The sequence below is a fragment of the Ambystoma mexicanum genome, chromosome 2p, assembly GCF_040938575.1.
Source record: "Ambystoma mexicanum isolate Mex_15411 chromosome 2p, UKY_AmexF1_1, whole genome shotgun sequence".
Lineage (NCBI taxonomy): Eukaryota > Metazoa > Chordata > Amphibia > Caudata > Ambystomatidae > Ambystoma > Ambystoma mexicanum.
Window position 1 is genome coordinate 1,290,697,601 of NC_090923.1, and position 25,660 is coordinate 1,290,723,260.

Here is a 25,660-nt window from a genome sequence, read left to right on the forward strand (position 1 = left end):
CGATGCCAAAAGGAAGACGGTCCTCGCCGTACCGCTTCTTGATGACAACTGGGATGAGGGGCTCGCCCGCCTCAAGAACCCTGCCACGGCGCCGGCAAAGAGGGACCAGTACGAAAAGAAGTACCGGGTCCCCGACGCTGCCCCCCTGTGCCTTCGGGCACAACCTACCCCAGATTCGGTCGTCTCGGCGGCGGCAAAGAAGAAAGCTGGGGGGGCATCGGCTTCGACATCAACTTCCCCGCCGGACGGCGAGGGCAGGAAGTTGGACACGATGGGACGACGGATCATCTTATCCGCAGCAACGACTATCAAGGCAGCCAACGCCTTGGCTATCGTAGCCCGCTACGACAGGGAGTTGTGGTTCAAAATCACCCCTCTGTTAGACTTCATTCCGGACGCCAAAAGGGCTGAGGCCCTTGAAATCCTACAGGAGGGGGAGATTGCTTCGGACCACGCCATCACGGTGGCAACAGACATCGCCGACAGCGGTTTCCGTCAGTTGGGCAACAGCGTTTGCTTGAGATGACGAGGATGGCTCAAGGCCACGGATTTCCGTCAGGACGTACAAACCAAGGTTTTGGACATGCCCTTTGACGGGAACAACCTGTTTTGGGAAGGCGGTTGATGAGTCCCTTCAGGCCATCAAGACCGACACAGAGACTGCCCGGGCACTGGGAGTGCTCCAATGACGACGGCCGTCCTTTCTGCGCTCCGGAGGCAGACAGGGTGCCTCCAAGGGATCCGGCAGTGGCTCCTCCACGTACCGCCAAGTGGCAAGATCTTCGTCCCAGGAAGCCTACAGGGGATGCAGCAAGTCAGGTGGTGCCCGTCGTCGTCGACGGGGAGATCAAGGAGGCAAGGCGGCCTCCAAACAAGATTGAACCGACCGTGGGGTCGGGCCCCCTCCAAAGCACTGTGGGAGGCCGGCTGCCGAGGTTTGTCAGCGTGTGGGAGTCCATCTCCACCGACCGTTGGGTGCTGGACGCCCTGGCCCAAGGGCACGCCCTCGAGTTTCAGAAGAAGTGCCCTTGCGTTCCACCCGTGGCCAGGAAGGAAAATCACGTTCCTCAACTACTGTTGGAGGTAAGGGCGATGCTCAAGAAAGGGTGCCATCGAGCTCGTCCCAAAGAGGCTTCGGGGCTCCGGAGTTTACTCAAGGTACTTCCTCGTAAAAAAGAAGACAGGAGGATGGCGCCCCATCCTGGACCTACGACGACTGAACAAGTACATCAAGGCACAGAAGTTCCGTATGGTCACCCTCCAGCATGTGCTGGGACAGCTGGAGGAGGGCGATTTCCTGTCGTCGTTGGACTTGGAGGATGCGTACTTCCACATCCCCATTCTAAAAAGACACCGAAAGTTCCTCAGGTTCGTGGTCCAAGGGCGGCACTACCAGTCCAAGGCCCTCCCGTTCGGATTGAAGTCGGCACCCAGGGTGTTCACCAAGTGCCTCGCAACGGTGGCCGCGCGGATGCGCCTACAGGGGATCCACGTCTACCCCTACCTGGACGACTGGCTCATCCGGGCAAGGACAAGGGAACTCGCCGTGGAGCACACTGCGAAGACCTTCCAGCTGCTCACGGACCTGGGATTCTCCAACTTTCCAAAATCCCACCTGGTTCAGTCGCAAGTCGTCCTGTTTCTGGGAGCCAAGCTCGACAAAGTGGCGCGGCTGGCCTAGCCGTCGGAGGAAAGGACCAGAACCATTCTGGGCAAGGTGCAGCGTCGGCTGGCCACGGACATGGCCAGGGTAAGATCTATCAAATCCCTCCTCGGGATGATGTCCTCCTGCATCTGGTGCACCTTTGCAGGCTTCGGAGGCGACCCTTAAAGGAGTTCCCCGACGCCCGCTGCATCCAGTCGACGGGCAGCTTTGAGGACAGGATCCCTCTCAACGAGACGTTCCGTCAGGCGATCCGGTGGTGGGGTACCCGCTCCCATCTGTCGGCGGGCACAGACTTTCAGACCCCAGCTCACCAGGTGACGGTGACGACGGACGCCTCCCTGGAAGGTTGGGGAGCACACTCCGGAGATCTTCACGCGAGAGGCCTTTGGCTCCCGGAGGAGAAGTCTCTCCACATCAACATCTTGGAGTTCCGCGTGGTGTTCTGGGCCCTCAGGCCCTTTCTTCCGTCCCTAAAGGGCAAGGTGGTGAGGATCTTCACCGACAACACCAGCACGATGTTCTACATCCGGAAGCAGGGCGGAACCAGGTCCCCGGCCCTATCCAAGGAAGCCCAGGATCTGTGGCATTTGGCCGTCGCCCAAGGGATGTTTCTGGTGCCTCTTCATCTGGCAGGAATAAAAAACACGATCGCCGACTCACTCAGCAGGGAGCTGCGCTCATGCCACGAGTGGGAATTACGCCAGGATCAAGTGGATCGACTCTTCCGACGATGGGGCGAACCCCAAATCGATCTCTCCGCAACGGCAACGAATACTAAAAGTGCCGGAGGTTCGCCAGCAGGTTCCCCCAGCCGAGGAGCATGGGCGATGCTTTCTCCTTCCCCTTGGACAACCTATTTCTTTATGCGTTCCCTCCGCTGCCGTTGCTGCTCCGGCTCATCAACCAGCTCAAGAGGTCCCAGTGCAGGATGATCCTCGTCGCACCGGCGTGGCCGAGACCGATCTGGTTCCCGGACCTTCTGGACTTGTCAATGTCCCCACCAGTCAAGCTGCCGACGGACGCAGACCTTCTCTCCAGAGAAGGAGGCACCATTCTTCACCACAACCCGGAGTCGCTGAACTTGCAGGCCTGGCTCCTGCAGCACTAGAGTTTGGAGGGTACGACATCCCGGCCGACTGCAGAGAGGTTCTTGCAAAGGCCAGGGCGTCCTCAACTCAAGTGCTATGGACATAAATGGAAGAGGTTCTATGTCTGGTGCCATGCACAGAAGATTAACGCTCTGCGGATTACGGCCCCTCAAGTACTGCCGTACCTACTGTCGCTGGCCAAAGCTGGACTGGCTCACGCCTCCATCAAAATACATCTGGCTGCAATCTCCCGATATACCAGGACGATGGGACGGGCGTCCTTGTGGTCTCATCGCCTGGTGAAAGAATTCATGAAGGGACTATTCTGATCATTCCCGCCGGTGAAGGCTCCTGCCCCGGCGTGGGAGCTTAATGTGGTGCTGACCAAGCTCATGGGGGCCCCATTCGAGCCTGTGCATTCGGCGCCTTTGAAGTTCCTGTCATGGAAGACAGATTTCCTCGTGGCCATCACCTCCGTACGACGAGTGGGAGAGATCCAGCCCCTATCTTGCAAGCCTCCATACTTGACTTTTCATGACACGAGGGTGGTGCTGAGGACACACCCATCCTTTATGCCCAAGGTGCCGTCGGACTTCCACCTCATTGAGCCCTTGGTGTTGCCAGTTTTCTTCCCGTCGCCTCCGTCACCGGCCGAGAGGACTTTGCACTCGCTGGATGTAGCTAGAGCGCTGAAGTTCTACGTGAACCGCACGAAGAGTTTTTGGAAGACGTCACAGCTGTTTGTGAACTTTGGACTGTGAATCAAGGGAAGGCTCTCTCGAAGACTTCCATTTCCAGATGGCTCTCCGGCTGCATCATGCACTGTCACCGGTTGGCAAACCAACAGCTGCTCGGCCGTCCGAGAGCCCATTCGACCAGAACGATCGCTGCTACCACGGCCCCTGCTGGACATCTGCAGGGCTCCGACGTGGAGGTCGACGCACACCTTCCCAAGATTCTACTGCGTCGATCGGGACTCCAGGGTTGACCAAGCAGTGCTGCGCAACCTGTTCTCCTGAAGGTGGGCCTGGTGAGGAGGTAAGAGTTGCTTAATGTTGAGTTGTTGTATTGCTTAATGTTGAGCCTGTTGCCACCTCCCGTGGTTGTGCATGTGTGTACTGCTGTGTATTCTCTTATTCATGAGCATGTGAATCCATGCCAGACCCCATGCTGGAGAAGGAACAAGTTACTTACCTGTAACTGTTGTTCTCCAGCATGGGTCTGGCATGGATTCACATGCGAACCCTCCCGCCTACCCCTCTGCGGCTCTTCACTTGGTCATACTGCCACTTTTCGTGCTACCAAATCTGAGGATGGCTGCCGGAGGCGGGGCTTAGGGAGAGGGCAGTCATTGGCTGGGGGCAGTATGACCCAGAGACCAGTGATTGGTTACTACTAAGAAAGACAGATCAGAAACGAAACTGATACTGATTTTTTTCTATACCGAGGATTCCCGACCTGACGACGGGGAATATTCATGAGCATGTGAATCCATGCCAGACCCATGCTGGAGAACAACAGTTACAGGTAAGTAACTTGTTCCTTTCCTCTATCAACGGCGTGAGGCCAAAAGGACGAAATGGTTACTTGACATCTGGGACGAGGGGCTGTTGCTCCTGAAGAACCGTCCACGACCCTTGCCAAGAGAGATTGGTATGAGAAGTAGTACTGGGTCCCGGATTCCGCCCCTCTGTGCCTTTAGGTCGCAGTCGACCCCGGATTCGGTCGTCTCGGCGGCGGCCAAGAAGGCAGCGGCAGGGGCTATGGCTTCGACTTCAACCTCCTAGAACCCCCAGCCCCCCCACCCCCCGGACGGCGAGGGGAAGAAACTGGACGCCGTGGGGCGACGGGTCATTTCGTCGGTGGTGACAACGATTAGGGCAGCCAACGCCCTAGCGATTGTGGCCCGCTACGACAGGGAGCTTTGGTATAAAATAGCTCCTCTGCTGGACTTCCTGCCGGACGACAAGAGGGCAGAGGCCCTGGAGATCCTGCAGGAAGGCGAGGTGGCGTTGGACCACGCCATAACGGTGGCCATGGACATTGCTGACACTGGTTTCCGCCAGTTGGGCAACGGTGTTTGTCTTCGACGGCGTGGTTGGCTCAAGGCGACCGATTTCCACCAGGATGTGCAAACCAGAGTTTTGGGCATGCTCTTCGACGGGAACAACCTATTTGGCAAGACAGTGGACGAGTCGCTGCAGGCCATCAAGGCCGACACAGAGACGGCCCGGGCCTTGGGGGTTTTGCAGCAACGTTGGCCGCCCTTTAGGAACTCTGGAGGTAAGCAAGGTGCCTCAAAAGGATTCGGCGGTGGCTCCTCGACGTACCGCTAGGCGGCCCACTCCTCGTCGCAGGAGGCCTACAGAGGACGCGGCAAGTCAGAAGGATCTCATCGTTAGCGGCAAGGCCGCTGCCAGGCAGGACTGAACCGGCTGTAGCGTCAGGCCCCCACCTGAGCACCCCCGTGGGAGGCCGGCTGGCGAAGTTCGTCAGCGTGTGGGAGTCCATCTCCACCGACTGATGGGTGCTGGATGCCCTGGCCCGCTGGCACACTCTCAAGTTTCTAAAGTGCCCCCCGATTCCACCCGTGGCCAGAAAAGAAAACCACGTCTCAACTGCTGCTGGAAGTAAGGGCAATGCTGAGGAAGGGAGCCATCGAGCTTGTCCCAAAGAGGGTCTGGGGCTCCGGAGTGTACTCGCGGTACTTCCTCATTAGAAAGAAGACCGGCGGTTGGCGACCCATCCTGGACCTTCGTCGTTTAAACAAGTACATCAAGGCCCTGGAGGATGCCTACTTTCACATCCCCATTCTAAAAGGACATCGAATGTTTCTCAGATTCATAGTCCAAGAACGGCACTACCAAATCAAGGCCCTTCCCTTCGGATTGAAGTCGGCGCCCAGGGTATTCACCAAGTGCCTAGCACCAGTGGCGGCGCGGCTGCGCCTGCAGGGGATCCACGTCTACCCCTACCTGGACGATTGGCTCATCCGAGCAAAGACAAGAGAACTCGCCGTCGGGCACACAGCGAAGACCGTCCAACTGCTCACAGATCTGGGTTTCTCCATCAACTTCACCAAATCCCACCTGGTTCCATCGCAGGTCGCATTGTTTCTGGGAGCCAAGCTCGACACAGTAGCAAGACTGGCCTCCCCGTTGGAGGAAAGGACAAAGGCCATCATGGGTAAGGTTTAATGGCTGTTGGCCATGGATGTGGCCAGGGCGAGGTCCATCAAGTCCCTTCTCGGCATGATGTCCTCGTGCATCTACCTAGTGCGCCTATGCAGACTGCGGATGCGGCCACTGCAAGAGTTCCTCGACGCCCGGTGGATGCAAGCTGCGGGCAGCTTCGAAGACGGGATCCTGCTCAACGAGACCTTAGGCCAAGCGATCCGGTGGTGGGGCGCCCACGCGTATCTGGCGGCGGGTGCGGACTTCCAGACCCTGACGCATCAGGAGACTGACAACGGATGCCTCTCTGGAGGGGTGGGGAGCGCACACAGGAGTTCTCCACGCAAGAGGCCTTTGGCTCCCGGAGGAGAGGTTACTACATATCAACATCCTGGAGCTATTCCAGCGATGGGGCAGTCCCCAGATGGACCTACTGGTAAGTAACTTGTTCCTACTATGTCCTCTCCCTTCACACTAGAGAGAGGCACCCGTCAAGGCTGCCCTCTCTCCCCCTTCATATTTGCCCTCACAATAGAAGGTATGGCGGCTAGGGTCAGACATGAACACACATGGAGGGGCATCCGTATCAGAGGTGCCCCACAGCTCCTTTCTTTATACGCTGACGACACAATGATATATGTCAGATACCCTGAGACACACATACCCCCTATCATCAAGGAAATATCCACTTTTTCAACTTACTCTGGCTACAAGATAAACCAAAGTCAGAAATTATCCCACTGACTCCATCCACTTTACATTCTCCGGCGTTAACTGCATTTAAGTGGACCCCCACTACTGCGCGCTACCTAGGAATAATAATGTCCACCGACAGACAAACGCTTCTCACAAACAATCACGAAGCATATTTACACACCTTAGAGCAAAAACTCAAAATCTGGGGGGCATTGCCGATATGTCTATACGGTCGGTTCGCCCTGCTCAAAATGGTTGTGGTCCCTAAACTCCTCTACTTGTTTTGTGGTGTCCCCGTTTGGCCGGGAAGGGAATTCTTTCAAAAACTGCAAAAACTTTCCACCGCCTTTGTGTGGGGAGGGAGATCAGTCAGGCTCAATTGGCAAAAGATGTGTGAAAGATACGAAACTGGCGGCCTGACGGCCCCTGATTATGTACTATATTATCACGCAGCTCAGGTTCATTATGCTCGATACTGGGCGGCCACAGCCGAACCACATGCCCATGTACGAGCCGAAACGTTTGCAGCAGCCCCCTCCAATATTCAGGCGATGCCATTTTCTGCAAACAAGGGGAACATCACAGATATAGACCCAGTGGCCACTACGTACGTGCTTGGTCTTCCCTATTTGCTAGGGTGGGATGTGAAACCCCATATTGTCCATTTATCTCCTTGTGGCACTACCCTGGTTTAGAACCCACGTTCGACACCGCACTTCAAAAAAGATGGGACTCCAATAAGGAGATGGAACTTGGAGATTTGTACGCCGAGGGCCAATTTGCCACACTACAGCTAGAGTAGGATAAGATGGGCCCGGATCTCTTCATAACTCTACAATATTACCGCCTAAAAGCGGCATGTAAAAAGAAATGGCCCACATTTCCAGATGCCCCAGAGCCTCATCAATTCATAACGGCAACTATGACGTAGGACGGCTTTACAGGAACAATATCTAGCCTATACAGGGCAGCCCAGCCACATACCCCTTCCAAAAACTATATGAAACAAAAATGGGAACGAGACCTGGGATTTACCATTGAGGATCCCAAATGGCCCAGATATTGCCAGCACACTAAAGCTATCTCGCTTAACTCCAACTTTAGATTAATACAATTTAAGATCCTGAATCATCTACACACCACACAAGGCATCCAAATTCGAGCCAGCACGAGAAACAAACAGTCCCAAATGCAACTCCAACATGGCGAACTCTATTCCTATGTATTGGAACTGCCCCTCGGTTAGGGCATTCTGGGAAGAAGTTGCCGCGACAGTCAGAGACATCGTTGGGCTTTCTATACCGGCAACCGCACTGAAGTACTTGCTGGGCAACTTTGGCAAGGCACCAGTCAAGACCCGTTGTTTTGTAGCCATTGCAGGGGCGGTTGCCAAGAGGAATATACTGCAAGCCTGGAAAGTTAAAATAGCCCCAAACCACAAGACCTGTTTGAGAGACTTATTATATGTCCAAGAGAATGAAGAACAATACATTCGATCCGTGTCGACGGTATGCAGACCTAAGGACATATGGGCCCCACTGCGTGCATACCTATCATCTGCCCAAGACGATGTAGAGGAGACCAATTTCTGAATAATGCAAAGGACTGTCTGTCACGCTCGACTGAAAAACACAAATTGTAAATTCGAATTCTGTATTTGATTATGCTGTCCACTCCGGTGATGTGAAAATGTGTATACGCAAAATGCCCGTCAATTTAAAGTACATGTTAAACCACTCCGTTAGGGGAGAGTGGGAGGGCAGTTTTTCGGGGCATTAATAGTCTACAATGTGGAAGAAACGGACCATGATGAAGCCAATTTAAGGGGGTGGGCAGGTGGTTCGCTGGTTGAGATCACTGGAAGGACAATATGCAAAGTATGAAGGACTTTTCCATACCCAGCCTGCGAACGTGCATTATGATTTCTTCTTATAACTATGCACACGCCTGTATTTTTCTTTTAATCGTTTGCTATTTTGATTCAAAATGTTAATAAAAAGATGTTTTAAAAAAAAAAAGAATGATAGAAGCAGGGATCCACTCTGGGAAGATCAAGGCTACACCCCCACCACAATGGTTGGTGCTGGCTACGGAGAGGATCTTATAGCCATCCGGACGTAGCGTGTCAAAGATCGTGACAGAGCTAGCCGTGAACCACGTCTCGGTCAGAGTACATCCAGATTGAGTTCTTCCAGGAGATGGCAGATGTCAGAGGAGTGTTTGACAGCTGAGCGAGAGTTGCGATTAGCAATATGGAGCAAGTTGCCACCTTTGAAGGACTTCCATGGAGGGGGTACAGGTCTGAGGTACGCCTTGCAGAAGTTTTGTTGGCGTGAGAGGATGGGCAGAGGAGGAAGGAGGAGAGGGCAAGGTAGCCAAGGAGGAGGTGGGTGCCAGAGGGGTGGCGGAGAAAAGAGGCAACCGTATGGGTGGCAGAGGAGCCAGGGAGGGAGGGAGGGAGGGAGGGAGGGAGGGGAGAGAGGGGAGAAAGGAAGGAAGGAGGGAAGGGAAGTCCTTGGACCAAGACTGTGCCGTTTTGGAGGAGTGGAAGGGGGGGGGGCAAGAGGACCTCCCATCTAGTGCCACCATTAATGGGTAAAGAGGAAAAAGGAGAGAGAACAGACCGTATCAGGGGGCCCATATACCTGGAGAGGGAACAACAAAGAGGATGTTGGTAAGGGTTTGTCTGGAGGAAGCACTGGTGCAAGTATCGGCGATAGGGAGGCCTGGGTTGGAGACCAGAATATCCCTTTTGAACTTCTTCCTGCCAGACTTGGTGAGAAGGATAGGATAGTCAATGGAAAAGCAGTTAGAGAAGATAGGTGAGACAGAGAGCACCATTGAGGGTGCAGAGGGAAGGGGCGGGGGGGGAGATAGAAGGGAGAGTGGAGGGGGGGTAGTCTAGGGAGCAGGCATGCAGAGGGGAAACACCAGGGCGGGGGGACACGGAAGGAGGAGGGGCACAGAGAGGACAGAACAATGACAGAAAATCGGCTGCAATACATAGTCAATTGCCAACCAAACCTAGAAGTAAAGAATGGACACAGCAGGGATGCAGGCAGTACAATGTAGGCAAAACAACCATGGATAACAAAAACGCCAAAAAACAGAACAATCGACCAAGGAACCTAGAAGAAAAGAATGAACACAGCAGGGATGTAGGCAATGCAATGTAGCCAACAACTGTGGAGAACAAAACCTCAAGAACACTACACAAGAAGTATGGGGACGGGGCTAGGAAATGGGGAAGGAGAGGGCCTGTGCGGAAAGAGGAATGTGCGCGTGGTCATGTGGAGGGAGATCGGCCTAGAGTTGTGAGGGAGCAGATGCAGCAGATGCAGCCTAATATGCGAGTGAGCGTACACAATCTAGGATTGGGAGGGAACACACGTGGCCTAGCATGTGAGGAAGCGCATGCAGCCAAGGATGAAGAGGAGCGCATGCAATCTTGGGATAGCGAGGTAGTGTACGTGGCCTAAAATGCAAGGGAGCATGTGCAGCCTACGATGCGAGCTAGCGCACGTGGCCTAAGATGGGAGGGGAGTGCAAGTGAGCAGGGGGTAGGGGGACAGGAAGAACGAGTCGCAGGGGGAAAAGCTACACGCATGCAAGAGTGAGAAAGGGCACCAGGTCAGGGGGGATGCGTGGAATGTAGCAAGTTAAAACTTCCCGTAACTTCTTACCTGACAGCCGCAGACAGGAGGATGACATCATCCCCACTCACTGTGTACGCCGAAACCCCATCACCGCCAAACAACTGCGTTGCTCAACACCGCGTCCTTGTCCTGCGAGGCCTGCATGGCCACTATATAAGCCAGGTAGCCCGAGAAATTAGTGTCTGCTTTTTGGAGAAGGCAAATGTTCTGAGGCAATTTCAGACAGGAGATTAGGGAGGCTGAGAGGAGGAGGGAAGAGGAGGAGGAGGAGGTGGTGGTGGTGGTGATGAAGATGTGAAACGTGGCAAGAAGAGGAAGTAGTGGGGGGCGGTGAGAACAGCTAAAGTGGAGGAGGGGCGATCACAGGAAGAGTGATCAGAAGAATTGAGACGAGACCAGAACCTGGTAGAGGTGAGAAAGTGATGCATGCTTCCTATTGGCTGTGAGTGGAAGGGGAAAAGGGAAAGAGCATTTGGCAAAGCGTTGAGGAGTCATGCCTGGACTCCCTAAACATGGAGGTGAATAGAAAAGTTTAAGGTGATGGTCCCTTAGGAACAAGCATTCACAGGGCCCACAAAATCCACTCGACCACTAGCATGGTCGAGTACTATTTGTATTGCACTCAGCCCTGGTCGAGTATTCTTTCTCAAACTTTTTCATGTACTATTTGTTCTGTCCACAGCTTCCCTCAAAATGGCAGCAGTGCCCCAGGATAATCCCAATTACCTGGAAGTCAATATGTGGCAGACTAACGTGGGTTAGAGCTAACGCTGCAGGGTGCTTTTCTTTTTTTTGTTTCGTTCGTGTCCCCCGCTTACCAAAATGCTAGGGGGGGGGGGGAACACCCCTGCAACCCCCGGCTCCCGTTACAGCGCCCAAGCAGAGCGGGGACACCCCCTCAACCCCCGCTCTGGTTGGGCGCAGTAAATGTCACCCTCATTTTGTGCACTCCCAAAGTCGCAGTAACTGCGGGGGCGCACAAATGAGGGCGACATTTTTGTACGATTCCCATATTGTCCATCACAGAGTTGCCTAATGGCCATTTGATGGTGAGCCATGGATTTTGGGAAAGGCCAAAGCTCAGCATGGGGTCTGGGTGATGAGGTTTGAAGTGTCAGTGAAAGACAAAGGATTACTGGACACAGCTGATGCATCCGCTGCTGCATCCAGCAGCAGTTTAGGGGGTACCTGCCCCACTCTGTGGGAGGCAGAGAGTAACAGTCTCTGGTCTCTATGCTCCAAGTTCAATGGCTTGTGTAAAAAGCACCAAAACAATCACTAGAGGTCGTCTTGGGAACGAACACCCAGCATGAAGGCTTGCTGAGCTTCCATTGGAAGTACTGCTCTATAGCAAGAATGCAAGAAATCCGAGGAAGTGCTAAGAACATTGCATAGTCAACATAGACTTTGGCCCTGTGTTTTCTTTATACATTCCTGAAAGGACAGATCATAGGTGAGGGGCAGCTGCTTTGGAGCCTGCTGCCTGTGGTATTTCAGGCTGTTGTGGCCACAGAGCACCCAGCCCCTCCCCCTGTGGAGGGCGCAGACATGGTACCCGAATTTGAGCCTCTATATAGATCTGTAAATTGTGGTCCTTAAAGTATGGCCAGCCCCTTCTGAGCACCTCTGCCAATGCTGTTGTGCAATAATACACAGATTATTGGTGAGTGAATGCATTGTGGGGGTACAATAGATGACTTCCTCTGTACACATATAATTCTGCATCAGTTTGCAGCTAACCTTAACCTTTCAGATAATACCCTACACTATTTAATGCTCCCTTTGTTTAATGAGTCCCAACAATAATTCACACTCGAACCCTACCCTAGGCCTCAGCTGCTGGTCCATTGTGTATTGGATCATTTATACCAACCATAACTTTTAGACTTATTCTAACCTAACTCGAACCAACAAGCTATTGCAAACTCTTAAGCCTGTTTCCCAAATGTATTATAACCCTTTTATTAGCCTTGCCTAATAGTACTTCACATATAGGGGATCCTAGCTTCTCCGCAGTCTATAGGAAATTGTGTTGTAACGTGTCCTTAAATATTGAAAAGCCAAAATTAACATTTCTTCATGTATCACTATGGTTTTTCAATACAGACAATATTGTGCCATCAAGTTCATTCGTTTAGTACATTTCTCTTGGGTCGAGTAGATAAAATAAGCTACTTTACCGGCAGGTGTTTAAATATTAAGATTTTTCGAGGCCTAACGTATTGTGGCAGCGCATGGGAAAATGAGGTTCGGCTGGTGGGCAACAGAAATAGGCTCATGGACCAGTGAGATAATGGGGAGCCCAGGGAGAGTGCCTATAAACCATTAGGTGGTGGTCGCCTATCTAGCAGCTTTGGGCCTTGCGGGCACAGAAGCACATCATTAGCAGTTTATTTGCATTTGTCATTCATTCATAGAGACCGAGGGAGCCAGCCTTTCTATCAAAGCCAAAGATGAAAAAGGCTGTTTTGCTTTAGAGAGTGAAACTATTTGACTCTGAAAGTTCTTTGCCTTGACACTCTGACGCACTAGCAGGATAGTTTGCGCCCATTGGCTGGTTGGATTTTACACATTGACGTTTCTTTCTAAACTCAACCAGCAACAGTCATAAAAGCAAACTTCATGCACACGTAATCACGCCAACAGTGGCCGTCACAGACCACACCAACAAAAATAGTAAGCACAAAATAACGCAGCAGAAACATGTTAACCATTCAGTGTATCGAGCAGCACTGAAATAAAACATGTTTTTAATAGCATTGTTCACAAATCTCTCCTCAACTTTGATAGCTCCACTTAGCACTCATTATGCATCATAGAGCATCTGACTGCTACTAAGGGCCTTTAAATTATGCATCTTTAAGAGGTCTGGCAGTGTTCTAAAGCTTTCTAATGGCAGACCTCAAAATCTCCAAAAGGTTTAATAACTTTACCACAGGAGGTGTGCTGGGGGTTGAGCGGGATCCTGTCTGCATGAAGCCGTTCTTTTACAGAGACGAAAATCACGTAGAGTTGTGCCAGTGAAGGGGAGGGGGGGGGGTTACTGAAGGCGTGTGTGTCATGTCACATACAGCAAGAGACCATTATATTGGCAACGCTAAATTGTAAGGATAAACGATAAGAAATGTTTACTGAACTGGTAAAGCACCACTACCATTCTTTAAACACACGGTATCTTGCCTATCAAGATTAATTCAGGATAATTCTCTGCAAAATAATCTCCACCGAGAATGCAGCAGCCACCCTCTGTTAACTGGCCCAGGAATGTGTGCATGGGACATGCGTAATCTGGTGCCTAAGCCAGCAGAGAAAAGCCCTCATGTTCCATTATCCCAACTGAGCCTTTATCATGTGTTAGGATTTCTTTTTATAAAGAGGAATGCAAACTGCACTTGGATCAGAAGTGTTGCAAAGGCCACGTCTTCCTTCAGTAACACTCGGGATTTTCTTTGCCTTCTGGGCAAGTGAAGAGGAGGAGGAATGTTCCAGATAGTTGTACAAGGAATGTGGTGCTGCTTTCCTTTTCAGATATGCAGAGACTGTGCGTGAAGAGCAGTTGGGGTTCTGTGTTTACGGTTTTGTTCAATAAGTACTTTTTCGGAAAGACTGTTCCTAGCAAAGGTGCTTTATGTTGAAAATAATTTCCAATTATGTAATTGTTTTCCTTTTAGCATCGTCAGGTTTTGTTTGGATTGTTTTCTAAAAACTATCGAATACGCAGGAATGTCATCCAAGCACGACTGACGCAAGAATTTGGAGATGATCTAAGCAAGCAACTGGTGGATAAATTGTTAAAGGTCCGTAAGTGTGCTGGTCTCCCTTTATATGAAGATCAATTCTGCACAAGCGTGTTGTGTTCCATCTGTGTGCAAATGTGATCCTTAAAAATGTTGGTGATCTGTGAACGAAGCATGCAGATGTTCGCCGGCTTTTGCAAATGCATGTGGAAAAGGCTTGCGGGATAGATAGTCCATTTCACCAAGAGGCGGGGCATGGATCCTGGGACTTGGTGATTGGCTGTGCCCTAGTGTTAAATATATTCGTAATGCCTTGAGAGCACTCGACATTGCTTCCATTTTTGTGGCAAAGTCTTCATTACTTGTGGAATATTTTATTTCAAAATCTTATGAATTTCCCTCCCTAATGAATGTACCATTTTCCACATGCATACAAATACAAGTCCCCCCAACCCCTGCACCCTTGTGGAGCACTCAAACAATAGCAAGCATGTTCTAAGGCTACACACATTCATAGTTTACAATGACATAATGAAGTTGGTTTTTCAAAATTGCACAGTAAATTAACACTTTCACTGCTTTCGATGTGTTAGTTGCTTTTATAAGAGTATTGAATGCGTGGATCTGCATTGAATAATTGAGATTGCTAAAATGAGTGTTCGGGCCGAATGGGAAATGGGCGACAGGCTTCCGGAGTCCAGTTGTTCCCATAGCTTGTTTGTAATCTGACGTGGTATAGCAGGATTCACTGGGTAAACAAGCTGCCCTCATTCAGCACTCACCACTTTGGTTTAAATTAAATTGGTCGAATTTTTTTACAACAATTTTTTACCATATATTTTACTGCAGAATGGTAGATGGTGGGTTGGGGTTAGGTATATAGAAAGGTTGGGTGACGGGTCAGGGGGACTTCGCCTGCATTTTGCAGTAAAAAAGATTGTTTGGAAAAAAATACCATTTTACTTTCAATCAAAAATATTCAGAGTTCTAACATAGACCCATACATGATGGGCTCTGCAACATTGATGCTCACTACTTTGGCCTTTGGACTGCTACAGGGATAGGTGGGCCATCCCAACAGCAGGTTAAGAAGGGTGGGAGAGGATTGATACTGTATGTAGGTCGATTTAAATAAAGGATATGGTGGTGTACATCCTTCACTCCCTGACATAACCACCCGTGGGCTATTGAGATGTAACAACACCAGCATTAATATACCACTCTCATGGATGTATGGGTAGCAACTGGAACCTTTTTCAAAGACCATGGCAAACCAAGTTGAGATCCATAGAGAAGACAGGTAGTGCAAACCAGTATTCTTGGTTTCTTAATCACTTCAAGCAGGGGTCTGCAACCTTTGGCTCTCCATATGTTTTGAACTATAACTCTCATTGGCCCATCCAGCATATTTGATGGAGTGGGATCATGGGATTTGCAGTCAAAAACATCTGCAGAGCCGAAGGTTGAAGACCCCCCCCCCCCCCGCCCCTGCCTCTCTCCCCCCCCCGAGTCTTCGAGGAGGCCTGAAGGTAGTCCAATTGTAAGAGAAAAACCACACAATCTAGAATCGTCAACAACCTTATTTTCAGCCAATTAAGTACAGGTATGTTTTCAGTTTTTGATTTGATTTTTTTTATTTTATACAGCAAGACATTGTGTTTCAAAGTGCCCACAGGCCAAAGGGAAGGAACATTAGATAGAGGCAATAGAATACAATAATGAATAGGATAGAGGTGATTCTACTAGGTCTTGTGAGCATTTGGATCGTTCAAGTGCAGAGGGAGAGAAGGGGCAGTGGAGGTGGGGGTAAATGCTAAGGCGATTCCCCCGGGGGGGGGGGGGGGTGCCATGGAGTAAGTTGCCGGGTATTGGTTAAGAGCTAAGCAGAGGTAGCATAGAAAGAATTGTCATCTGCTGATACAAAGTGCAGTCCTGTGATGGGCACAGGCCAGTGGGTCCCCAAGGGCAAGTGGTGGGAGCAGGAGGGGCTACAGGAGATTGGGAGGACGGCAATGACCCAGGAGGACACATTAGGGCCAAAGCCACCAATCTCAGGGGATTAGCACGGGAGGGGAAGGTGGAAGGAGGTGGTGAAGAGGAAAGTCTTAAGGTGCTTCTGGAATTTGAGGAGATCTGGCTTGGAGCCAGCTGAAGAAAGAGATCGGCCACCAGCTCGCTGCTTAGAAAAGCCTTTGACACACAGAGTTGGAGCCGGAAGAACATAAGGACCTAGAGGGAGAGTATTTGGTGAGAGCAGCGTGTTGATTGCGTGGTCCCTGGCCCCAGACAGCCTTATGGATGATGCAGAGGGATTTGAATTTGATCTTTGCAGCAACTGGTAACCAGTGGGGGGATTTTAGAGCTGGAGAGATACGGCCCCTGGAATTGAGGTCAAGGATAAGGCTGTTGCAGTTGTCCAGCCTAGAAACTACGAGGGCTCTAGAGACATTGAGCTTCTGGGGAATGTTGAGGAAAGTAAGGATGCATCTGAGGAGGTGGAGTTGGAAATTGACCTTATTGGCAGGGTCCATGATGTGAGGGAGGAAAGAGGAGAGTCGAATACTGTCATGACCCTTGCCCTCACTGGCAAGTCAGCCTTCCCGTTAGGGCCAGGTCAAAGGCCTTGAAACCTCATCCAAGACTCTCTTGGAGTCAGTCCTGGTGCCTTTGGTGCCAGGCTCATAACCATCATGAAGACCAACATTAGAATGGGACTATTTAACTTGGGAGGGGAGGGGGAGGCGTTCAGCCAACATGGAGGCACACACATAGCCCAGTTACAAGGAACTGAGCTATGCGGTCTCGTGTCTTGGGTGTGGCAGGCCTGGGGCTACTTTACCTGGACTACTTTGGGTGTGGCAGGCCTGGGACTATTTTAACTGGGACTACTTTACCTGAGACTATTTAAACCACACCCAAACAGCAGAACATGCTTTGTGTTATTCTGCTGTGGGCAGCGGAACGCTCACCTTGTCCAGTTCTTTGATGCCAGCTTACCTGAAACCAAGGACCTGCAGAGAGAGAGAGAACACTACGAAACTTACCTAGAACAGTATCCTGTCTTCAATCCATCGTGGACTTCAGTTCCACTCACCTGAAGGTACGAACTCCATCATCCGGCACTGCATGCATCCTGGAATACCATAAACTGGAAAGAGGAGAAAGAAAGACTGCATTAGTAAGCGTTTACTCACGTTTCCTCCCGAATGAAGAAAGCCACACAATTCTTACCTGGGTAGTCATCTCTTGGTCAGTATCATTGCTAGAACATTATGGCGCTCGGCGAGGAACATCGCAACCTGCAAGGAGAGAAACGACACAGGTTAGCAATATAAAAGGCGAAACAGCGCCACGCATTACTCACCGGACAGCATCGCGCACACCGTGCATTCGCCTACCGGCCAATGCTCATCTTCAAACTGCATGTCAACACCAAAATACCTTTCCATACCTAAAAGGAAAGAAGCAAGACATTATTCGAACTAAGAGGGACATAAGAACTGCATATAAAGACTGTAAAGCAGCAAACCTACGGAGTCGCAGCAGGCCTAGATTCCCACGGGGGGGCTTGCACCAGTGAAGTAACTTGGTCGCTGCTCGCCCCCCCATCTACGCGCCCCTGCCACGAGGAGCAGGACGGAGACTCCACCTTTTACAATATTAAGGTGAGGAGAAGGCCCAAGGGGGAGGAAGGAGTTGAGGCCAAGGGAGGTGGGAAAACAAAGACAATCTGGTATTGAATCTAGCTCTCCTATATTGCAGACCCATCTTTAACCAGAAGCCTTACCAAGGGACCGGGAGAGGGTTCGAGAGTGCAAAACATCCAACCAGGGCTCGGTGGTGTCCCTGTGGATACCAGGTGAGCGTAACAAATACTCTGAGGTTTCTGGCTTCAGTAGAAGGAGGTGGGGGGAGTGCATAAAGGTTGGCCAGAGAGAAGCAAGGTAGAATGGAGCAGGAGTCCCGATGGGAAAAGTAGGAGGGAATGGGGGGGGGCATACAGGGTAGCCAGAGAGAAGGGAGGAAGGTACCCACAGGGAGTATCCAGAGGATTGCAGCCACTTTTCATAACTAAACAATCTTAATTTGATAAAAGTAATATTCAGGTTCCAATGCACGCACCACATGTTAAATTGATTTTTTGGGGGGCAAAGAAAAATGTATCTGATCCCTCTGAAGAGGGACAAAGGATTTATTGTGCTTATTTGAAGCACGTGCTTCTTACACTGCTGCTTGCAAATGCCAGGTTCTAGCAGCTGTTTGATTGGGATATTTTAATAGTTTAGCAGGCTATTTGTGTGCATGGGTAGTTTGGTGAAGTGTGCTAACGCCAAAACTATGCATAAGAAAATTAACAAGTGCTACAATATATTGACATTGATTATACCAAATGAAAATGCGACGGAAGGGCAGGATGGAGAACAAAGACCTGGAGAGATGCACATAAAGGGGAAAATGACCTGGCAGAGGGAGGTTCTTCCACAGCTATGGGGTGATCAGCTCAAAAAAGAAAGAACAGGTGGCACGAGGGACGGTAGCTGCAACTAAGAGACTGAGCACAGCAAAGAGTGAAGATAATATAGAGACAGAGAAGACAGCTGCAGACCTAGAAGGTCAAGTAAGGCCATGAAGCGCCATCAGTTTATACTGCCAATGGCCCAGGAGTGGGAGCCAAGAAGTCAGCCAAGCAGATCACTAACATGTGCAGCCTGGTGGTGTTTGAAGAGACTGTGGCATGCAGAACTGAAAGTGAGTTGGAGTGGGGCAAGCACACAAGTGGGTAGACGAATCAAGATGTAAGTGCAGGTGTGAGAACCAGCAAGAAAAATACAAAAGGCTGAATTGTCTTGATGTTATTTGTTGGGGTGTGATGAATGTGTGAAAGAATGAAAATGCAGGGATAAAAGAAAGGGGAGTCTAGAAGTTGAAGCCCATGTTTCAAGTGGACTGAGAGGACAAGTTCACAGGGGAAAGAATTATGAGCGGGATCCGGGGAAAAACAGGAATATTATTTTTGAGGGATTAAAATGGATTAATAAAGGAGACATCCAAGAGTTGACGGCAAGAAGCCAGGCAGAGATTAAGTCACAAAGGGATTGAGAGAATCAAAATGAAGAACAGAGAATCATCAGCTTAGAAGTGATAAAGACAGAAGGAAGTCAAGGTGCAATTGATTACAATCTAATGTAGAGTGGTCTTACATAGCGCAATTTACGGCAGTAAAATAAGGGACCCGGCTCTGTAACTTGAGGAAAGGGAGTGCAATCTCCAGCCCAGGAGACTGTCTAGAACCAAGAAAGTATTGATCCATAGATTAGAAAATGTGTTAATAAAGACAGGGATCAACCTTATCAGGCGCCCCAGAAAGATGGAGGATAAGACATTAGAATGCCGACAATCTCAAGATATGCCTTTCTTTAAATGGACGATGCTTGACACACTGAAGTTAGTATAAAAGGATCGTTTTTCTTGAGGTGTTGATTTGAGTTGCTGTATATTGCATTCTTTTTTCTCCTTCACATTTTATACTTTTTTGTTAATAGTTGAAATGTGTTTTCCATTTGGATGTGTGTACTTCTGTATTAATTAGAAAGGTCTGCTTCTGTCTTGCTTCAGTGTTTTTTTTTCTTCCTTATAGGACTGCTGTGCAAGCCATGGAGGAATGTGGTACCTAAAAGGGACTGTGCAGTCCTGACATCAGTAGAATGCGTGTGCAACGCTCCAGGACATGGAAAGAGAAACACTTACAGCCATAGACACTGACCGCCTTTGATTGCAGTGTATTGACTGAGCGTGCAGCTGTGTCCCATATGCAGCAGTGCATAAAACGCCAGATTGGGGTTCTTGCTGGATTTGTGCTATTGTTGCATGGCCTCCAATTGCAGGGTGCCCTAAGGAAGCAGATCTAGGGTCCGCTCTGCTATTTCCACTCATTCAGGAACCTGAACGTTTCTTGATTTTAAGTCTAATCCTCCATCATTCTCCTTATTCAATGAAATGTGCGCTGACACACCGCAACGAAAAAATCATGCTCAAATTCTCATTTCCTAAATAGTGCCAAGGAATTGTATGTTTGAAGAGTTGTTATGGAACTAAAGCCTTGGAAGCTCTAGCCTCACGCTCAGTCTTCCCAGACATCAGTTAGTACTGCTAATAGGCTTTGGAATACCTGCTATAAAACCACTAAATGCTTCAGAAGATGGACTCTGACACAAACATTACGCTGGCAGACGGTTTGGGACCTTTGAATGAAGGATCATTTGTTGTAAAGGTGACCCGTCCCAGATACCGACATGTGGAATAGAGGCTTCATATTGGGCTAAGGGGCGACACCAATGGTTTACCCACTCGCTCCGTAGCGAGTATCCTGAAACGGAGGACGCGCTGTTTCCTGATGTAGAAAAATCTCATACATTGTTATCTTTTATTATGTTTTGTCACTGTAGAAAAGCATGTAATTTGAAAATTGTATAGGAGGCAAACAGGTTTTTAGTGTGCAGAACATTCTGGTGTTGCCTCAATAGGCGCATTACTGACAGAGAAATGCATCCGCCATGCAGGAAGGGAACTGCTATATTGATGCATATATATATATATTGGAGGCATAGGATAGCACAGCAATTCCCCGGTAAAGATTTGAGGGTTGGTGGAGGCGGATTAGGCAGCAGGATGGAAAAAATGAAAATCAGTATGGGCATTAGTCATCGACCTTATAAAAACGCAGCTTATATTTTGATCGTGATGAGGATTAATTTCAGATCAGTTACGGTCAAAACGGCTAGTTTCTGGGGCCATTAACCAGTCCTATGAGTTTTTTAATACAGCCCAGGACGTCCTATACTTGCATTCCTGTATGGTGCAGAAGTTGAGGACCAATTAAATTCAGCTGAGTATATAAAACGTATTGCTCATAAAACTCTGCAGTAGCCGTCAAATGAAGTTGCAAATGAGTTCCAACAATACTATTTTTTATTAACCTTACACACTCGAGCAATAAGCATCTAGTCCACAACTCGGAATGGAATTTACTAAAGGGCTTCCATTTTTAGATTTGTATATGCACAGTAATTGCTAATAGATATTGCAGTAAACCAGGGCTCATTCCCATGCTGCGCTGTTACAGCGGTGGGTTTTTTCCTGCTTTTGTTGGTCTTTCATACATGTGCTTTAGAATTGGAAGTGTTGTTTTTTTTAATCAATTGCCTTAACCCCTCATCCTGTGGAGTATCCGGGAGCGCCTGCTTCTTTTTCAGGAGACATTTGAATGCAAGTGGTTTCAGTAGAGCACAAACCTTGTCTATAAAGATCCAAATCCCAGGCAAACATTTTAGTTTCCTTTGTGTTGCTGTCGAGGAGCACGTCTGAACAGTAGATCTTCTCCCTCGTTTTGAGACCTTCTCAATATTTCATGCTTTTTTGCTCCTCTTATTTATTTTGGAGCACAATTACATTATCAGGCAGGCTTTTTTTTAAATGTATTTTTATTTTTTACTGCATAATTCCAATTCTGTCCGAATCCAGGCTTTGATTTTCTTGTTAACTGGATTTATCTGGCTTACTTTGGTATCCGCTTATTCTACTGCCTTTCTCTGCTGGGCACAGACTGCTTTGAGACAAGTTAAGCAAACCCTTTAAAATTTCTACCATGAAGTACAAAGTAAACCGCAAGTCTGCTGCCAATGGAGAGAGGCTGCCTTCCACGGGAGTTGTACAAGTTTCCATTGACTCTTTAGGTCTGCGTTGTGGAACCTGTAGCCGGCATTAAGTGAAACACGTATGCACAGTGTCTGGGGTTTAATTAGCTGTGGACAGGTAGCGCATTATACCCTAAGATACATTACAATAGCAATGGGCACAGCTAGAACTTTGAGAGCATTGCGAATGTGTAGCTTGCAGGTCTTACTGACCTTGACATTCGTAGACCAATATGGTGGACCAACCTCTCTCGCAACAAAAGGTCAAAAGACCGTTGTCCATGCGACTGCACTCGTAGAGGAAAATGATAATGATCTTCTCAGTCACCTTTCCCAAATGAGTGACTTTGTAATAAAACTGGGAATACGCCATGCAGTTAATCCAAAGGCCTCGGAATTTACCACCAGGGTTGCAGCGCTACCTATAGTCTTAGTCTAATACGGCTGTCTCAGGAATTATTTTCCCTCTTTCAGAAACTGAGACCAGGCGACGTTGCATCTGTGCAAAGTTAGCAGCATCAGAGCCCAGCTATGTTTTTGGCCCCCCAAAAATGTGACTAGTAAACAAGCACACAAAGGTAGACTTTTTCACCACTGGGACAGGCTGGCCCCACCCCTATATGAAATAGTTGTATTCCGTAACCATTCAAATCCTTTTTTTGCACACCTGGCATAAAAAATGCAAGATTTCTTTTTTCAGAATGATGGTCTCCCAGGGTTTTTGTGCCTCTGATTTCTCACTTTAGCCTTTTCCAAATGTCTTTCAATAGTAGCAGGTCACCGCAGACTGCACCCTTGCGCCTTTTATGTTCACTGATATCCCTCTCGTGAGAACTAGCACTTATACCACAAAAATACCCACTTATCTTTGTCGAAAGGTTGGCAGATAAATGTGATACCGAACGCTTAACCTCAAAATATCAAAGATGGCATGTGCAGTCTCTCCAGAGTCTGATACCACAGTCCGGAGGATAGCCAGGCTGTTTTCTGTCCAGCAATCGCTGCTGCCTCTGGTCAGGCACTCGAATGTTAAATGAACTTTATTTACAAAATGTTTAACAAAGAAAATCAGGAAAGTGAATAAAAAAGGAAGTAAATGTGATTCCTTTTTGGGCCCAGACAAATGCAAAGAGAAAAAGCCTCTTCAGTGCAACACGGAAGAAGGTTTCTAATGTTTCAGGCTTGGGTACCAACATGCAACCCAAAGGTTACAGATCGTTGTATTTGGGCATGGGGTGGCATTGTTCTTGATGAGATTGGAATGTTGCAATGTGCAACATTCACTTTACTGTGCTGCAGTGTGACTACTCAGGGGCCTAATAGTCTGTCACTCTAGTTGAATATATCAGTCTGGGTAAAGTAAAGCAGCAGGTGCATGTGGCATGAGAGAGTCTCGATTACTCATGCAGCGACACTGTTCATCGGAGTGATCAAAAGCATTCCATCATCTTATAGCCATTATTCTATCGCAACCACAAGACCATGACAGGTCTATATAGAGGCTCTTTGCGACACTTTATGAGCTCAATTTGGTGAAGTACGCCTTTGCTTCATCCTCCAATCGCTCACTGCTCTCATCAGTAGAAAGCTTCCCAGGGGATGTCATGTGTCAAATTAAACTTCCTTTTTCCACAATCAGTCTTTGACTGACATACTCATCACCCTCTCCTGCAAGATAATCGCTAAGCCCCTTTGATGAGAGCATCTCAAGGTTATAGGTATTCTGATGTGTCCATATGTAGCAGTTTTCTTTCTGCTTCTAGTTATGATATAGTTTTCACAACCTTTTAATACTAGCATGTTCCTACAATTTTCTATCGCTAATGACCAGACAAGAGAAAAAAAACGAATGAAGTATGAGGAGATTTGCTAATAATATGCACCAAGAGAAATACGGTACAAAACTTTCCCATAATGGGAGTTCAAATAACCAGCATTGAGCGCAGTATCGTCATTGCACCCCTGGAGGGAAAGTGCTATGTTTGTAAATTCAAAAATCCTCATGTTTAAGGATATGTCTCTGGCCCCCGGGGGGAAGAGGTGCCTGGTCAATTGCTTTGCATCTCAAAGTGCTGACATAACTGAAATACCAAATGTTATTCCATCATAGACTGACAAGTGCCTCTCTTGGTCGTAGAGTGCTGCTTAAGATTGAAACTGTCTGATTGCCTGCACTGCGTATACAAGACCATAAGGCCACACGATGGTGTGAATGTGGCACACTAATGTGGAACGTTTGGATTTTAATTGCTTTTTGTATTTGCCTCATGTGAAACGATCCTTTGTGCGCTATTATTGCAAATCGCACTGCCATACGGCCTTTATCAGACCTTTTTATCTGAAAATATAAAGGCCTTGTTTGATATGGTTTAGGACCATCTCCCTTCAATAGAATCTCACGCAAGTTGGGTTTGCAAACTTTGATTGTTTTGTAAAACTAACCACAGCTTTAAATTGATCAATGTGATATTGGACAATATGGTGTTCTGCAGAGTCCCACATTTTTCAAACACCTACATTTGTTAGTGTTGCCAATGAGAGCTACTGCTGTGGCTTCTATTGACTACTCATGCCGATGGCCCTGCTCTAAGAATCACTGGACATCCTATTCAGACTCCTTCTTTAAGTGGATGGAGTATGCGGTAATGCGCTGTACTCCTTAGACATAGAGTGATGTTTATGTCTCTAAAGCCCAGGTGGATAATTACTAGATTGTAGAGGCTGCTTGATAGTTGTAGAGTGCCAATTTAGTGAAATTAGTCCTGGCTTCTTTAAACCCCAAAACAGCTAAGATGCCATCAGTTGTGAAATATATTTTTATTTAAATTTGACAATCTTAGTTAATGAAACCTAATTTTATCTTCAGATAGAAAAGAAGATTGTCAGAATAAAATCTTCCCGATTGCCACTCCACTTAAGTGATAGGCACGTTTCTGCCTACCTTTTTCTCAGTTAGCACTATCAAATTAGATGGTACAGAAAATCAGAACTTCCAAGCTGATTTCTTATATTTGACAATGTGCCTGAAAAGGATTTGAGAAAAAATGTTCATCTCTCTAAGGTCAATTCTATCCGCTTCCCGAGGTCAAAGAGGAGAATACGCATCTTACACAGTTTAGCTTGTTTATTCCCACTAACAGCATATTTGATCATTTGCAATGGGATCTTCTAAGGTGGCAGATCTCTCTTGACCATAATGTGTGTTATTTATATACCCTCTCCCAATCTCGAGCTGTTATCTTCTCAATAACATTTTGGTTTAGAAGGTCAGTAGTTCCCTCCATCATTTCAATAAGTATTATGCACTTCATGGTTGGAAGAATAATGCAGTAAATTAAACTTCAAAACCCTTCAGAGAAATCCCCATCGTAACGAGCAATGTTTGATAAATAACACTAAGTCCCAACCCTGGCAACCACGAGGAAGGAGCGAGAAAATGAAGGGGGTTGCATGTTCCTTTACTGAATGGGTAGATTTTGCTTCCAGTGGAGAGTGAACTGCTTGATAGCATACAGGCTCATAACTGACATCTAGTACATGCTTGCTTATCTTTTAGAACCCTCTACATATCAACATTTTGGCTACTGCCTTGGGAGGTTAGCTCCTTGTCGATGGCTCCTTCATGTCCGGGTTGAAAGGGACGATTCCAAACATGAAATCTCAGTACGATGTTTCAATGACAGCCACTTTGCAGCAGATCTTATTTGTCAGTACATTATGCTTTGTAGAGCGAATGGAGTTGCCCTTATGAGTCTGTTGTGCCATTACTGTTGACCTGTATACACACACCACATGGCAGTGAGGAATCTCTTAAGAATGAGCCTTCCGAGCACCGTGGGATTAAATCCCCTTTGCCAGTCTGTCCCAGTGAATCATCTGGATGGTCCTCCAAATTGATGCACGTCTGCACAATACTTTACCCATAGTTTAACAAGCTTCTTTGCCCAAAA

General features: G+C 48.3%; 1 protein-coding gene across 1 annotated transcript in view; it reads left to right on the forward strand.

The window, feature by feature from the left end:
- POLR3E (RNA polymerase III subunit E) overlaps positions 1 to 19,851 on the forward strand; it is a 1,464,556-nt gene extending 1,444,705 nt beyond the window's left edge. Inside the window, exons 20-21 of the mRNA XM_069645613.1 lie at positions 13,951 to 14,076; positions 19,655 to 19,851. Coding sequence (XP_069501714.1) covers positions 13,951 to 14,076; positions 19,655 to 19,711 — 183 coding nt within the window. The 3' untranslated portion in view covers positions 19,712 to 19,851. The remainder of the gene's footprint in view (positions 1 to 13,950; positions 14,077 to 19,654) is intronic.
- Positions 19,852 to 25,660: the final 5,809 nt, after the last annotated feature.